Raw genomic sequence first — 16,267 nt, 5'->3', positions numbered from 1 at the left:
AGGTGGTGGATGGGGTGCCGATCAAGTGGACTGGTTTGTCTTGGATGGTGTAGACCTTCTTAAGTGTTGTTGGAGCTGCACCCATCCAGGCAAGTGGAAAGTATTCCATCACACTTCCTGACTTGTGCCCTGTAGATGGTGGACAGGCTGTGGGGAGACAAGAGGGGAGTTACTCACCACAGAATTCCCAGCCTCTGAGTTGCTCTTGTAGCCACCATATTTATATGGCTGGTCCAGTTAAGTTTCTGGTCAATGGTAGTGCCCAGGATGTTGATGTTGATTTTGACGAATTATTAACTAGTTTGTTTTAAATCAGTGATTGCCTCTCTTACAATGGCAGATAAAGGAGACTATAAATGAGATCTGATCTGTCTGTTCAGGTGGATAGTTAAAGATCTCGTGGCACTATTTGGAGAAAATTCGACATTGTTCCTTCAATCCATATCAGTAAAAAAAAACAGAAGATTAACTGGTTAATTGATTGCATGTGGGATGTGGCTGTTAGAAAATGATTGGCCATGTTTCCCTTTACAACAGCCGTAATGCTTCACAAGGTAATTCACTGTGATAAGCACTTAGAGATATTTTGATGATGTAATGTGCAATGTATTGAAGCAAGTATTTCTTTTAAAAAGTGCTATAAAAATAATAAAACTGCATAAAATTAGCACAAGCTCAATAAATCACATAACAGGTGATTTTAATCAAGCTCCTGAGATGTATTTTGTAGGAAATAAAGACGAGTGAATTGGGATTCGGTCCAATTCATTTTTGTAACTTGGCAACTCCCTATCTTATGTTTATCTTAATATTATTTAATATATCATATTAAAGAGATGAATGACCACTTTAAGGAAATGTAAAACTATAAAAGCCTTCTGGCTTGTTTTATTCAACATATTCTGTTTGATAACAACACATCTCAGGTGCTTGCTCATTAGGACATCTTTCTATGGTCAGATATGCATGAAAACCCATCACCATGTTTAGGAGTCCCTTTATAAAGCAGCAGAGAAGAGAAAGATCTCATGTTTAGATAGCAGCTTTTACAACATCAGGATGTCCCAAAGCACTTTCCAACCAGTGGAGTACTTTTCAAGTGCAGTTGCTGTTGTAATTTAGGAAACACAGAAGCCAAATTGCACACGGCAAGTTCCCACAAACAGCAATGAAATAATGACCAGATAACCTGTTTTAGTAATGTTGGTTAAGGGACGAATATTGGCCAGGATAGTAGGAGATCTCCACTGTTCTTCTTCCAATAGTGCCATGGGATCTTTAACATCTACCTGACAGGGTGGATGGGAGCTGAGTTTAATTCAGCAAGGGTAGGGCCCTCCAACAGCACAGAACTCCCTTAGTACCTCAGTAAATCCTACACAGATAATCACTTTCTCGTGAATCATACTGAAGTATTTTGTTCCTCTTTAAGGTCAGTGACAATGTGTCATTAGCCAACCTCTTAGCTCTGCAAATTCCCGAAAGTTTATTCACCACTCATGCACACGGTTGGGGAAATGGGATTAGGATAGACAGCTCCAGTTGAAGATCTAGTACTGGCACAAGAATGATGGGCCAAAGGTCCTCCCCCTGTGGTGAAATTTTTGTGGTTCTGTGGATTTAATTAAATGAACTTTCATAGTACCTCAGATCCCTGTAGAAATCAAAATCAGGATTCCAATCATGGGCACAGACTGCAACCTGAATTAAAAAGAATCCAGCTGTAAACCGCTTATCTGTGGCATGCTGAAACAGTGCTCATAAACTTGGTGGCAGTTTTGTTTGATAGCGCTCTTGTGAACAGTCATTTACTATATTAAAGGTGCTATTTAAATGTAAGTCATTATTGTTGACAGTGAATTTCCTTTAATATAAATAAATGTATTTTTAAAAATTCTTTCCTAGGATGTGGGCATTGCTGGCTAGACCAGCATTTATTGCCCATCCCTAATTGCCCTTGAGAAGGTGGTGGTGAGCTGCCTTCTTGAACTGCTGTAGTCCATGTGGGGTAGGTACACCCACAGTGCTGTCAGGAAGGGAGTTCCAGGATTTTGACGCAGTGACAGTGAAGGAACGGCGATATAGTTCCAAGTCAGGATGGTGTGTGACTTGGAGGGAAACTTGCAGGTGGTGGTGTTCCCATGCATCTGCTGCCCTTGTCCTTCTAAGTGGTAGAGGTCACAGGTTTGGAAGGTGTTGTCAAAGGAGACTTAGTGAGTTGCTGCAGTGCATCGACTGTGCGTTGGTGGTGATGGGAGTGAATGTTGAAGGTGGTGGATGAGGTGCCAGTCAAGTGGGTTGCTTTGTCCTGAATGATGTTGAGATTTTTGAGAGTTGTTGGAGTTCCACCCATTCAGGCAAGTGGAGAATATTCCATCACACTCCTAACTTGTGCCTTGTAGATGGTTGACAGGCTTTGGGGAGTCAGGAGGTGAAGAAGTCCAAGCCTCTGAGCTGCTCTTGTAGTCACAGTACTTATATGGCTGATCCAGTTAAGTTTCTGGTCAATGGTATAATGGGGGATTCAGCAATGTTAATGCCATTGAATGTCAAGGGGAAATGGTTGGATTCTCTCTTGTTGGAGATGGTCATTGCCTGGCACTTGTGTGGTGTGAAAGTAAGTGTCAGCAGATGTCTCAAGAGTCAGGCAGTCTGCAACTTTACATCAAAAGAAGTGCAAAAGCTCCAAACCTGAACTGAAACCAAAAAAAGCTGTAAATATGTGGCAGGCCTATCAGTGTCTAATAAGTGGAAAGAAAGGTGTGAACCCTTTGTCAGAACTGGAAATCGGAAGACAAAAAATGGACTTCTGTATGGTTCCAGCAAAAGAAGCCAGTCCCTCCATTATTGACTCATTGCTCTTGGCAGAGAATATACATATTGTAACATAAAGGGTCATGGCAATATACCATTTATTGTAAGGTTTATTGGTTCAGTTAATTACGCCATGACTAACAACATTATCAAATAGTTGGCTGGGTAGATGGACACTGTTTACAGTGCAGATGTCAAATTCATCACTGCAGCCAAGGGAAGACAAAAGGGCATTGACAGTTTGCTGCTCAACTTATCTCTGTGATTCAAACCAAACACCATTTCTAAGTCATGCAACAAAATGTTAGAGACAGAGTTAAAGAACAAAGAACAAAGAAAATTACAGCACAGGAACAGGCCCTTCGGCCCTCCAAGCCTGCGCCGATCCAGATCCTCTATCTAAACATGACGCCTATTTTCTAAGGGTCTGTATCTCTTTACTTCCTGCCCATTCATGTATCTGTCTAGATACATCTTAAAAGATGCTATCGTGCCCGCGTCTACCACCTCCGCTGGCAACGCGTTCCAGGTACCCACCACCCTCTGCGTAAAGAACTTTCCGCGCATATACCCCCTAAACTTTTCCCCTTTTACTTTGAACTCGTGACCCCTCAACCTCCGTCTTTCTAATGAAAATAATCCTAATCTACTCAACCTCTCTTCATAGCTAGCGCCCTCCATACCAGGCAACATCCTGGTGAAGCTCCTCTGCACCCTCTCCAAAGCATCCTCATCCTTTTGGTAATGTGGCGACCAGAACTGCACGCAGTATTCCAAATGTGGCCGAACCAAAGTCCTATACAACTGTAACATGACCTGCCAACTCTTGTACTCAATACCCCGTCCGATGAAGGAAAGCATGCCGTATGCCTTCTTGACCACTCTATTGACCTGCGTTGCCACCTTCAGGGAACAATGGATCTGAACACCCAAATCTCTCTGTACATCAATTTTCCCCAGGACTTTTCCATTTACTGTATAGTTCACTCTTGAATTGGATCTTCCAAAATGCATCACCTCGCATTTGCCCTGATTGAACTCCATCTGCCATTTCTCTGCCCAACTCTCCAGTCTATCTATATTCTGCTGTGTTCTTTGACAGTCCCCTTCACTATCTGCTACTCCACCAATCTTAGTGTCGTCTGCAAACTTGCTAATCAGACCACCTATACTTTCCTCCAAATTATTTATGTATATCACAAGCAACAGTGGTCCCAGCACGGATCCCTGTGGAACACCACTGGTCACACGTCTCCATTTTGAGAAACTCCCTTCCACTGCTACTCTCTGTCTCCTGTTGCCCAGCCAGTTCTTTATCCATCTAGCTAGTACACCTTGGACCCCATGCGCCTTCACTTTCTCCATCAGCCTACCATGGGGAACCTTATCAAACGCCTTACTGAAGTCCATGTATATGACATCTACAGCCCTTCCCTCATCAATCAACTTTGTCACTTCCTCAAAGAATTCTATTAAGTTGGTAAGACATGACCTTCCCTGCACAAAACCATGTTGCCTATCACTGATAAGCCCATTTTCTTCCAAATGGGAATAGATCCTATCCCTCAGTAACTTCTCCAGCAGCTTCCCTACCACTGACATCAGGCTCACCGGTCTATAATTACCTGGATTATCCCTGCGACCCTTCTTAAACAAGGGGACAACATTAGCAATTCTCCAGTCCTCCGGGACCTCACCCGTGTTTAAGGATGCTGCAAAGATATCTGTTAAGGCCCCAGCTATTTCCTCTCTCGCTTCCCACAGTAACCTGGGATAGATCCCATCCGGACCTGGGGGACTTGTCCACCTTAATGCCTTTTAGAATACCCAACACTTCCTCCCCGCTTATGCCGACTTGACCCAGAGTAATCAAACATCTGTTCCTAACCTCAACATCCTTCATGTCCCTCTCCTCGGTGAATACTGATGCAAAGTACTCGTTTAGAATCTCACCCATTTTCTCTGACTCCACGCATAACTTTTCTCCTTTGTCCTTGAGTGGGCCAATCCTTTCTCTAGTTATCCTCTTGCTCCTTATATATGAATAAAAGGCTTTGGGATTTTCCTTAACCCTGTTTGCTAAAGATATTTTATGACCCCTTTGAGCCCTCTTAATTCCTCGTTTCAGATTGGTCCTACATTCCCGATATTCTTTCAAAGCTTCGTCTTTCTTCAGCCACCGAGACCTTATGTATGCTTCCTTTTTCCTCTTAGCTAGTCTCACAATTTCACCTGTCATCCATGGTTCCCTAATCTTGCCATTTGTATCCCTCATTTTCACAGGAACATGTCTCTCCTGCACGCTAATCAACCTCTCTTTAAAAGCCTCCCACATATCACATGTGGATTTACCTTCAAACAGCTGCTCCCAATCTACATTCCCCAGCTCCTGCCGAATTTTGGTATAGTTGGCCTTCCTCCAATTTAGCACTCTTCCTTTAGGACCACTCTCGTCTTTGTCCATGAGTATTTTAAAGCTTACGGAATTGTGATCACTATTCCCAACGTAGACCCCTACTGAAACTTCAACCACCTGGCCGGGCTCATTCCCCAACACCAGGTCCAGTATGGCCCCTTCCTGAGTTGGACTATTTACATACTGCTCTAGAAAACCCTCCTGGATGCTCCTTACAAATTCTGCTCCATCTAGACCTCTAACACTAAGTGAATCCCAGTCAATGTTGGGAAAATTAAAATCTCCTATCACCACCACCCTGTTGCTCCTACATCATTCCATAATCTGTTTACATATTTGTACCTCTATCTCACGCTCGCTGTTGGGAGGCCTGTAGTACAGCCCCAACATTGTTACCGCACCCTTCCTATTTCTGAGTTCTGCCCATATTGCCTCACTGCTCGAGTCCTCCATAGTGCCCTCCTTCAGCACAGCTGTGATATCCTCTTTGACCAGTAATGCAACTCCTCCACCCCTTTTACCTCCCTCTCTATCCCGCCTGAAGCATCGATATCCTGGGATATTTAGTTGCCAATCATGCCCTTCCCTCAACCAAGTCTCAGTAATAGCAATAACATCATACTCCCAGGTACTAATCCAAGCCCTAAGTTCATCTGCCTTACCTACTACACTTCTTGCATTAAAACAAATGCACCTCAGACCACCACTCCCTTTGCGTTCATCATCTGCTCCCTGCCTACTCTTCTCCTTAGTCACGCTGACTTCATTATCTAGTTCCTTACAGGCTTTCGTTACTACCTCCTTACTGTCCATTGACCTCCTCATTTGGTTCCCATCCCCCTGCCACATTAGTTTAAACCCTCCCCAACAGCGTTAGCAAAAGCACTCCCAAGGACATTGGTTCCAGTCCGGCCCAGGTGTAGACCGTCCAATTTGTAATAGTCCCACCTCCCCCAGAACCGGTCCCAATGTCCCAAAAATCTGAATCTGAGTTGTCAAGAAGGTGCTGTTATATTTTATAACTGAACCTCAAGAATAAAAGACTTTTGGGGAGATGGGTCAGCAGTCGATTTGGTGGTTTGCGCTTTCTGCACATGGATCTGGACAGCTTCCAAGGGAAGGATAAGACGGAGGTAGATTATCTCTAGTCATTGTAACCTGGGGAGAACTAACCCTGTTCCTCCATCCCTCTCTCTGGCCACTGCCTGAGGCTGAAACAGACTGTTTGCAACTTTGACATCCAATTTGACACTGAGCTGAGATTCCGACTCCATATCCTCTCCAGCAACTGCCTACTTCCACCTGTGTAACATCTCCCATCTTCGTCTCTGCCTCAGCTCATCTATTGCTGAAACCCTCAGCCATGCCTTTGTTACTTTTGGACTCAACTATTCCAATGCTCTCCTGGACAACCTCCCACCTTGCACTCTCTGTAAACATGAATTCATCCAAAACTCTGTTGCCCATATCCTAACTCACACCAAGTTCCGTTCACCCATTACCCTAGTGCTTGCTGATCTATATTGGTCCAACATTGCCTCAATTTTAAACTGCTCATCTTTGTTTTCAAATCTCTCCACAGCCTTGCCCCCCCCACTCCCTCCACACTCTCTGTAACTCCCTCAAGCCTACAACCCTCCAAGATCTCTGTGCTCCTCCAATTTCTTCGACAGCACCTTCCAAATTTGTGACCTCTACCACCTAGAAGGACAAGGGCAGCAGATGCATGGGAACACCACCACCTGCAAGTTCCCCTCCAAGTCACACACTATCCTGACTTGGAACTATATCACTGTTCCTTCACTGTCGCTGGGTCAAAAACCTGAAACTCCCTTCCTAACAGCACTCTGGGTGTTCCTACCTCACATGGACTGCAGCGGTTCAAGAAGGCAGCCCACCATCACCTTCTCAAGGGCAATTAGGGATGGGTAATAAATGCTGGCCTTGTCAGCGATGCCCATATCCCACGAATGAATGGAAAAAATTCTGGACTCTTGTGCACCCCCGATTTTCATCACTACACCATTAGCAGCCACGCCTTCAGCTGCCTAGGCCCTAAGCTCTGGAATTCCCTCCCTAAACCTCTCCATGTTTCTACCTCTCTCCTCCTTTAAGACATTCCTTAAAACCTACCTCAGACCAAGCTTTTGATCACCTTTCCTAATATCTCCTTATGTGGCTCAGTATTAAATTTTGTTGATCACACTCCAGTGAAGTGCCTTGAGAAGGCTTACGATGTGAAATTCATTGTGTTTACTGCATTACAGCAGTGACTACACTTCAAAAGTACGTCATTGGCTGTAAAGCACTTTGGGATATCCTGATAGTTTAGTTTAGTTTAGAGATACAGCACTGAAACAGGCCCTTCGGCCCACCGAGTCTGTGCCGACCATCAACCACCCATTTATACTAATCCTACACTAATCCCATATTCCTACCACATTCCCACCTGTCCCTATATTTCCCTACCACCTACCTATACTAGGAGCAATTTATAATGGCCAATTAACCTATCAACCTGCAAGTCTTTGGCATGTGGGACGAAACCGGAGCACCCGGAGGAAACCCACGCAGACACAGGGAGAACTTGCAAACTCCACACAGGCAGTACCCAGAATTGAACCCGGGTCGCTGGAGCTGTGAGGCTGCGGTGCTAACCACTGCGCCACTGTGCCGCCCCATGTCGTGAAAGGTACTATATAAATGCAAATCATTCTTCATAAATGCTTGTTGTTGTTGACTTGGATCACATGCTTCCTTTGCTATCAAGCCTTGGTTCAATGGTATCATACTTGCCTCTGAGTCAATAGTTCATGCTCCAACTCAGAGAATTATGCAGCAGTGTAGCCTGTCGCTTCAGTGTAGTAATGTGGTGGTGTTGCACTGTCGTATGTCTTATCCTTTGAATGAGACATTAACCTGAGACCCTGCTTTTGTGCTCAGGCGGCTATAAAAGATTCTGTGGCACCCTTTGTGTTGCACAATGTCTAGCCTTCGACCAAAAAGGTCATCTGATTATTTATTGCACAAATTGACTAATGTGCTTTCCCGGATTATAACAGTGACTACCCTTCAGAAACTGGGCATGATGGTGTACTGGTTATGTTATTGGACTAATAAGCCAGAAGCACAAACGAATAAAGTCAATGAATGTGCATTCAAATTACAGCATGGCATTTTGAGAATTTGAATTCGGTTGAACAAAAAACTCAGAATGAAAAAGTGGTATGAGTGAAGTGATCCTCAAATCTGTCAAATTGTCAGAAAAACCCAACTGGTTCATTAATGCCACTTAGGGAAGGAAAGCCACATCAAGAGTGTTGATTCTTAGCTGTCTTGTGTAGTGGCCTGGAAGGTCAGTCACTTAGAACCATAGAAAACCATAGCAAAATTACAGCACAGAAGGAGGCCATTCAGCCCATCGTGCCCGTGCTGGCCTAATAAACTAGCCGCCCAGTCTAATTCCAACTTCCAGGACCTGGTCCATAGCCTTGCAGGTTACAGCACTTCAGGTGCATGTCCAGGCATCAAAACCCTACCAATGGTTCTCGAAGAAAGCCCACCAGCATCTTCTGAGAGTCACTAGGGATTGGCAATAAATAAAGACTTGTTAGAAATGCCCACACCTTGAGAATAAATAAATAAAGCATACTTTATTAAGTGGGACTGACTGCATAGCTCTGTGGAGAGCTGGCATGGACTTGATGGGCTGAATGGCCTCATTCTGTGCTGTAAATGACTCTATGACTTCACTGGCTGGGCAGTGTTTTAGGACATATATAGAGGAAAGACCTTGAACGTACATAGCACCTATGAAGGATGCTCCAACACACTTCACAGCCAAGGAAGCACGATTGAAGTGCAGTTGCTATGTTGGCAAATACAGCAGCCAATTTGTGCACAGCAAGGTCCCATCAACAGCAATGAGATCAATGACCAAATCATCGTTTTCACGTCCATCCTGAAGTATGTTGCTCAGAATTGGACACAATACACCAGCTGGGGCTGAGTTTAGAAGAATGAGAGATGATCTAACTACACATAAAAAATTCTTAAGGAGGTTGACAGGGTAGATGCTGAGAAAATGTTTCCCCTGTCTGGGGAAATCTAGAACAGGGGGTCACAGTCTCAGAACTGAGATGAGAAATTTCTTCACTCAAAGGGGTGTGAATCTTTGGAATTCTTGAGTATATTCAAAACAGAGGTTGATAGATTGTTGGGTACCAAGGGAATTAAGGGATATGGGGATAGTGCCAGAATTAAGGGATATGGGGATAGGGCGGAAAGGTGGAGTTGTGGTAGAAGATCAGCAATGATCTTATTGAATGGTTGAGCAGGCTCGAAGGTCCAATGGCTTACTCCAGCTCCTGTATTTTAAGTTCTTAGTCATGGTGATTTAGGAATAAATGTTTGCCAGGAAACCAAGAAAGCTCTGCTGCTCTTTACTTGCACCTTTGGGTCAGCAGGTAGTGGGTTTAAGTTCCACTCCAGAGACATGGGCACATAATCCATGTTGACACTCCAGTGCAGTACTGAGGGAGTGCTGCATTGTTTGAGATACCACCTTTTGGGTGAGATGTTAAACCGAGGCCCCGTCTGCCCTCTCAGATGGGCACAAAGAAGAGCAGGAGAGTTCTCCCTGGTGTCCTCGCCCAACATTTATTCCTCAACAAACACAAGTAAAAACAGATTTTCTGATCATTATCATGTTACTGGTTGTGGGAGCTTGCCGTTTCCTATATTGCAGAAGTGACTACCCTTCAAAAGGTATTTCATTGACTGAAAAGCACTTTGAGGTTGTGAAAGGCGCTATGTAAATGCAAGTTCTTTCATTCAAGTCACGTCAAGAAGGCAGCATCTCTGACAATGCAGCACTCCCGAGATACTGCGCAGGAGCGCCAGCCAAGATTCTGTGCTCAGGTCTCTGTGATAGGGTTTTTAAACTCCATAAATGCAAATTCCTTCTATTTTAATGCAATCCTTTTTTTTTAAAGAAATGGATTATAAGCTCTGCTAAATTAGTAGAGAAAGGAATGTCACTGAAGCCATTAAGTGTTTGCAGTACATTTTAACCTTGTGTGTTAAGGTACAAAAAGGTTTACTCTGATTGGTATGCTTCATAAATTTATCTGATCTTTCTTCACAATTTCCAGCAAAATTGTACAAGGTTTTCAAAAGAACAGAATTTTACTTGAAATAATGGTCTAGAAATTTGAGTGTGCCCAAAAGCGGTTGTGCAGGGTGTGGGGGGAACAGCCCCTGCATCTGAGAGGATAGGCCACAAGGCAGGTGGAGTCCCTGTCGCCTTCCCAATGCCATTGAATTTTATCAGTGGCAGAGAGGTAGAGGACAGCTTTCCCACCCAAAAGCCAATTGAAGGCCTTAAGTGGCCAATTAAGGGCCTCTCCCTACCGCGACTGGCATTTTGCTAGTGGATGATGGGCCCCCTGCCATTGGGGGGACTGCCCAGTGACTGCCTTCCTGTGGACAGGGGGGGTGGGGGAACCCTACTAATTGGGCACTCTGTGGCCCATGGAAGGCCCTCCCCCCCCAACGCAGAAACAACCCTTCCTGCCCTTACCTATCCCCCTCCACCCCTCGCGGTGGCCTGTCTGATTGGTAGCAGCGACCACCGACCGCACTTACCCTTGCAGAGAGGTCGTTGTCCAGTCTCCTGGCTGGGTGCAGTCCCAGCAGTGGCCACTGCTCCTGGTCACACTGTTGGGACTGAAGGACTGCCAGCACCTCCGAATGGCTGGCAGCTCTTGGGGGTGGGCTCCCATCTTTTCACGGGACTGGAGTCCCGGTGCCAGGCAGTTAATTACCGGAGCATCGGAAAATACAGTTGGAGGTCCCCCAAATCGCCGAGGCGGGACTACCAGGGCACGGACAAAATTCAGCCCTATAGGTCTATGGCTGGTAGGTGTAGTATGAAGACAGCCTGACAAAAAAGCTTATGTTGTGGTTGACTGTAATTGCAAGTTTAATCTGCATGTAAAGTAGGAAAACTTGTTAGGGTGGTTTGTATGTTTACTTAAGCAAAATACTATAGATGCTGGAAATCTGAAATACAAACAGAAAATGCTGGAAATACTCATCAGGCAGCACCTGTGGAGAGAGAAACAGAGAGAACGTTTCAGGTCTGTGACCCCTCATCAGAACCAGGTAAAGTTAGAAATATAATAGGTTTTAAGCAAGTGTAAGGGTGAGGATAGCAAGAAGAACAAAGGGAAGGTCTGTGGTATGGTGGAAGACAGGAGAGATTACATGGCAAAAGGGTTGGTAGTGCAAGTCTAAAGGGAGTGGTAATGGAAAGAAATCTGTTCCATTTCTAACTTTCCCCAGTTCTAGTGAAAGGTCATTAACATGAAACGTTAACTCTGTTTCTCTCTCCACAGATGCTGCCTGACCTGCTGAGTATTTCCAGCATTTGCTGATTTTATTTGTACATTTACTTTTCTGAACTGCTCTTATGACAAAACCTGGCACTTAGCCAATGCCTTTCACCTATGAGAGTTTCATAAGCATGGAACTAACCACCCATTGCATTGCTGTCCATTGACGCCAATACGTGCACAGCAAGGTCCCACAAACAACAGTGAGATAAATGATAAGATAATCAATTTTAATGATGTTGTTTGGGCGATTAATGTCCTTCAAACAGTGCTGTGGAATGTTTACATTCGCCTGAGAAGGCAGTTTTAACATCTCATCCAAACATCTCCAACACTCCCTCAGTACTACACTGATGGGTCAGCCTAGATAATGTGCTCAGTTTCACTAGTCTGGGACTTGAACCCATGCCCTTTGAACTCAAAGGTGAGAGTACTATCACTGAACCAAAGCTGACGCCAATGAAGCAGTCAATTCTTCTTAAAGTTGGGAATGCTTTCTTATTCCTTTTAATTTCCGATTCTTCGGTAGAGCATTTTTTATTTGTTTTCAGAATATGGGCAACAATTTTTCCCACATTTTTCGACCATCCCACGTTGGTATGAGATGGCGGGGCTTGGCTTCCTGCTTGACCCATTGGCCTCTGTTTTATTGGAGCTCCTTGGTCACCATAAGCAGCTTACAGAAAGCAGTTGAGGCCAAAACATTGTATGTTTTCAAGAAGGAGTTAGATATAGCTCTTGGGTCTAAAAGGATCAAAGGGTATGGGGTGAAAGGGGGAACAGGCTATTGAGTTGGATAATCAGCCATGATCATAATGAATGGCGGAGCAGGCTCGAAGGGCCGAATGGCCTACTCCTGCCCCTATTTCTGTTTCTGTCACTGGTCAGATGGATGTTGTGAGCAGTCACTCTCACCTCTCAATTGGCATTCGGCACTTGTGCCCTTTTCTGGATCAAGGCTATGATGAGGTTGCAGCTGACTGGTTACAGTGGAACCCAAACTGAGTAACAGTGAGCAGGATATTGATGAATAGATGTTGCCTTATGGCACTAAGACTTTACCAATGGCTGAGAGGAGGCTGATTGTTCAATAATTGGTTGTTCCAGATTTTTCCTGTTTTTGTCTCTATTTTTGTTTTAAGGCCTTATGGTTTGCTTGTTTATGTGACCTGTGAACTTGAGCCAATATGTGGTCAGTTGTTGCTAATTTATGCCAGCTAAGCATTTTGTCCATTTTTCAATGCTATTTAAAAGTTATTGGACACATTGCTGATTTGTGGCAACCAGGGCCCGAAAATAGAGGACATGTTGCTTCATGCAACAACAACTTGCATTTATATAGCACCTTTAAAGGAGTAAAATTTCCCAATGCACCTCACAGGAATGTAATCAGGCAAAATTTGACACCGAGCCGCTTAAGGGGATATTAGGACAGGTGACCAAAAGCTCGGTCAAGGAGGTAGGCTTTAAGGAGTGTCTTAGGGAGGAAATTCTAGAGCTTAGGGCCTATATAGCTGAAGGCATGACTGTCACTGGTGGCACTAAGGAAATCAGGGATGTGCAAGTGGAGAGCCGATATCACAAGAGAATTGTAGGGTTGGAAGGGGTTACAGAGATATGGAGGGGTGAGGCCCTATTGTAAGCAGCTATGCTATGCCTCCAGTAAATCTCAAAGTATATTTTTAAGTGCTGGCTGGTCCTGGTCTACAAGCTATGAGACACTTCATCTAAGTTCATCACAGGAGAAAACTGAAAGTTTTTTTTCTATATTTATACGAAGCTGACCTCTGAACCTGTCCTTCTTCATGGTTCCCTCAAGCAATTGGCATAATATTTGTTTGCATATTAGCATTAGGAATCTATCACTGACGCAGTGAAACACAAAAAGTTAGCATGCAGGTACAGCAAGTAATTAGGAAGGCAGATGGAATGTTAGCATTTATTGCAAGGGAGGTGGAGTATAAAAGTAGAGAAGTCTTGCTATAACTGTACAGGGAGTTGGTGAGACCACACCAAGAGTACTGCATACAGATTTGGTTTCCTTATTTTAGGAGGGATATGCTTGCTTTGGAAGCAGTTCAGAGAAGGTTCACTGGGTTGTTTCCTGGGGTAAAGGAGGAAAGTTTGAGCAGGTTGGGCCTATACTCATTGAAACTTAGAAGAATGAGCAGTGATCTTATTGAAATATATAAGATTCTGAGGGAGCTTGACAGGGTAGATGCTGAGAGGATGTTTCCCCTTGTGAGAGAATCTAGAACTCGGGGGGCACAGTTTCAGGATAAGGGGGTCACCCAGTTAAGACAGAAATGAGGATGAATTTCTTCTCTCAGAGGATGGTGAATTTTTGGAATTCTATATCCCAGAGAACAGTGGAGGCTGGGTCATTGAATATATTCACATGATATAGACAGATTCTTAAACTATAGGGGAGTCAAGGGTTATGGGGAATAGGTAGGAAAGTGGAGTGTAGGCCAAGATCGGATCATCTTATTGAATGGTGGAACAGGCTCGAGGGGCAGTATGTCCTACTCCTGCTCCTATTTCTTATGTTCTTATGTCTTTTCACCACAGCTGCCACCATGTAATGAGTTCTTTATGTTGTCTGATGCAACATAAATGAGAGTCCAGTTCGTTGAAGATCTCTAACAGCTTTATTAACAGCTAGACTAGTATGTACAGAACCTTCCTCTAGGTGTTATAGTTGCAGAGTGACTCTGGCTTCAAGTCATATGACTACATCTGGTACTTAGCTAATTAGCATACTGAGATCTTAAAGTGACATCCCTCTTAAAGGCAATAACCTGGGCCCCTCATCTCACCTCCGTTAAAAAGAGAAGTGGGAGGAAAGAAGAACATAAGAAGCTTTAACTCCACAGCATATGGTGAAATTCCGAATTGCGGGTTCCCCCTGACTGGAACAGCTCAGCAAGTAAAAATTCCCCCCCTAATATTCCAAATTGTGACTTCAAGGGCCCTTAATTTAGTTTCAGAATTTTAATTACCTACATTGACCAGAGGAATGAAACTAGTCCTGAGATGCACAGATGAATGCTAATCATCATTGCTGTTGATAAATGACTTTTTTTTGTGGCATTTTTATCTGTTTCATTCAGGTAACCGTGGCGATGATAGGCAGTTTATACACGGGTCAGAAAGCTGTTACTTCACTTCTCCTCGGCGTTCGGATGGCAGCATGGAATCAGATCTTAGACCCCTGGGTTTACATCCTGCTTCGGAAAGCAGTTCTGAAGAGGATTTGGAAAATTACTCAGCTGTGCATGGGGAAACAAGACATTAGGCTGCACAGGTGGGACTGCAGCTCGCTCCAAAGCACCATTAAGACAGCCGCCATGGAAAGCTCACTGTCAGCTGCTAAAAGACAATCACAGATATCCAGAGCAACTGAAAGCCAGTGATGGTTTATTGGTGTACTATTCACATGCTATATCAGGACTGTCTAAGCCATAACTGGTAGGCCCTATGGGGCCTACAAATCTATCAAATTTAGCCCTCAAAACTCAGGCAGCTCAGCCTCATTTACACTTATAGTTCATCCTTGCTGGCTTGCTGTACTTGAAATTTGTGGGCCTGGAGGTTTGGACATGGCTGATGCACAATATTTGATGCCAAATCGCAAATCAGAGCACCAAGATCTGTTAGTATTGGCCACTTGAGATATATGGAAATTAGCGGGAATGTTGATTCACATTTCATGCGGCCCATGGGGGTATGAGATATGCATCTAGTGGTTCATGAAGAATCATTGAATCATGAAGATAACAAGGTTGGATAGCCCCTATGATTTTTAACTGTTAATGTATTTGCACAGTTGACAACAATATGTTGGGAGTCTTCATATTGACACCATCAGATGGGCTGTCTTTGCTAATTCTGTTTTCCATAAACATTTAGGCAATTTTGTGCTGTTTCCAGGACTCTGGAAGACCATTCTGCAATCAGAAACCTCTGAGCATCGTTGCTGGTTTCTGTTGCAAAGTAATTGCACAGAGAGCTGGCAAAGGCTTGTCAGGCCGAATGGTCTCCTTCTGTGCTGTAGCCATTCTATAATTCTGTGATGTATAGAATACCTTCTTGCATCCATAGGACATACTCCACAAACAATGGGATACTTTTGAAGTTATATAGATAAACACATCAGCCAATCGTACACACAAAGGTCTCACTGACAGCAATTGAATGAATGACCAGTTGATCTATTTGTTTTGGTGGTGTTGGTCAGGGGAGGAACATTGATCAAGACACCAGGAGAACTTGCCTGCTCTTCTTCAAATAGTACCATGGGATCTATTACGTCCGCCTGAACAGTTAGATGAGGCCTCAGTTTAACGGGTCATGCAAAGTATGGCACCTCTGCCAACACTCCCTCGGTACTGCACAGAAGTTTTATGTGCTCGTGTCCTGGAGTGGGGCTTGAACTTGCAACAGACGAGCTTTGGAATTATGAGATGATAAATGGCCGACCCAGTTCACCCTCTACCATCCTAGTAGTCACATGATACTGGAGACTTGTTGACTAATCATAACAATCAATCTCCATCAGTTAGTCTACAATAGGTGAGGAATACATCCAGTGGAGGGAGGTTTTGGGAACAATGGGTCCAGAGTCGTGTTGTCCTCCAAG

The 16,267-nt window shown here is 44.1% G+C and overlaps 1 protein-coding gene across 1 annotated transcript in view; it reads left to right on the top strand.

The window, feature by feature from the left end:
* Window positions 1-15,049, top strand: part of LOC137372476 (prostaglandin F2-alpha receptor-like) — a 30,550-nt gene extending 15,501 nt beyond the window's left edge. Inside the window, exon 2 of the mRNA XM_068036344.1 lies at window positions 14,739-15,049. Coding sequence (XP_067892445.1) covers window positions 14,739-15,041 — 303 coding nt within the window. The 3' untranslated portion in view covers window positions 15,042-15,049. The remainder of the gene's footprint in view (window positions 1-14,738) is intronic.
* Window positions 15,050-16,267: the final 1,218 nt, after the last annotated feature.

Source organism: Heterodontus francisci, chromosome 8 (assembly GCF_036365525.1).
Source record: "Heterodontus francisci isolate sHetFra1 chromosome 8, sHetFra1.hap1, whole genome shotgun sequence".
Classification (NCBI taxonomy): domain Eukaryota; kingdom Metazoa; phylum Chordata; class Chondrichthyes; order Heterodontiformes; family Heterodontidae; genus Heterodontus; species Heterodontus francisci.
Note: the sequence above shows the minus strand (reverse complement) of the source record. Positions and strands in the feature narration are given on the sequence as shown.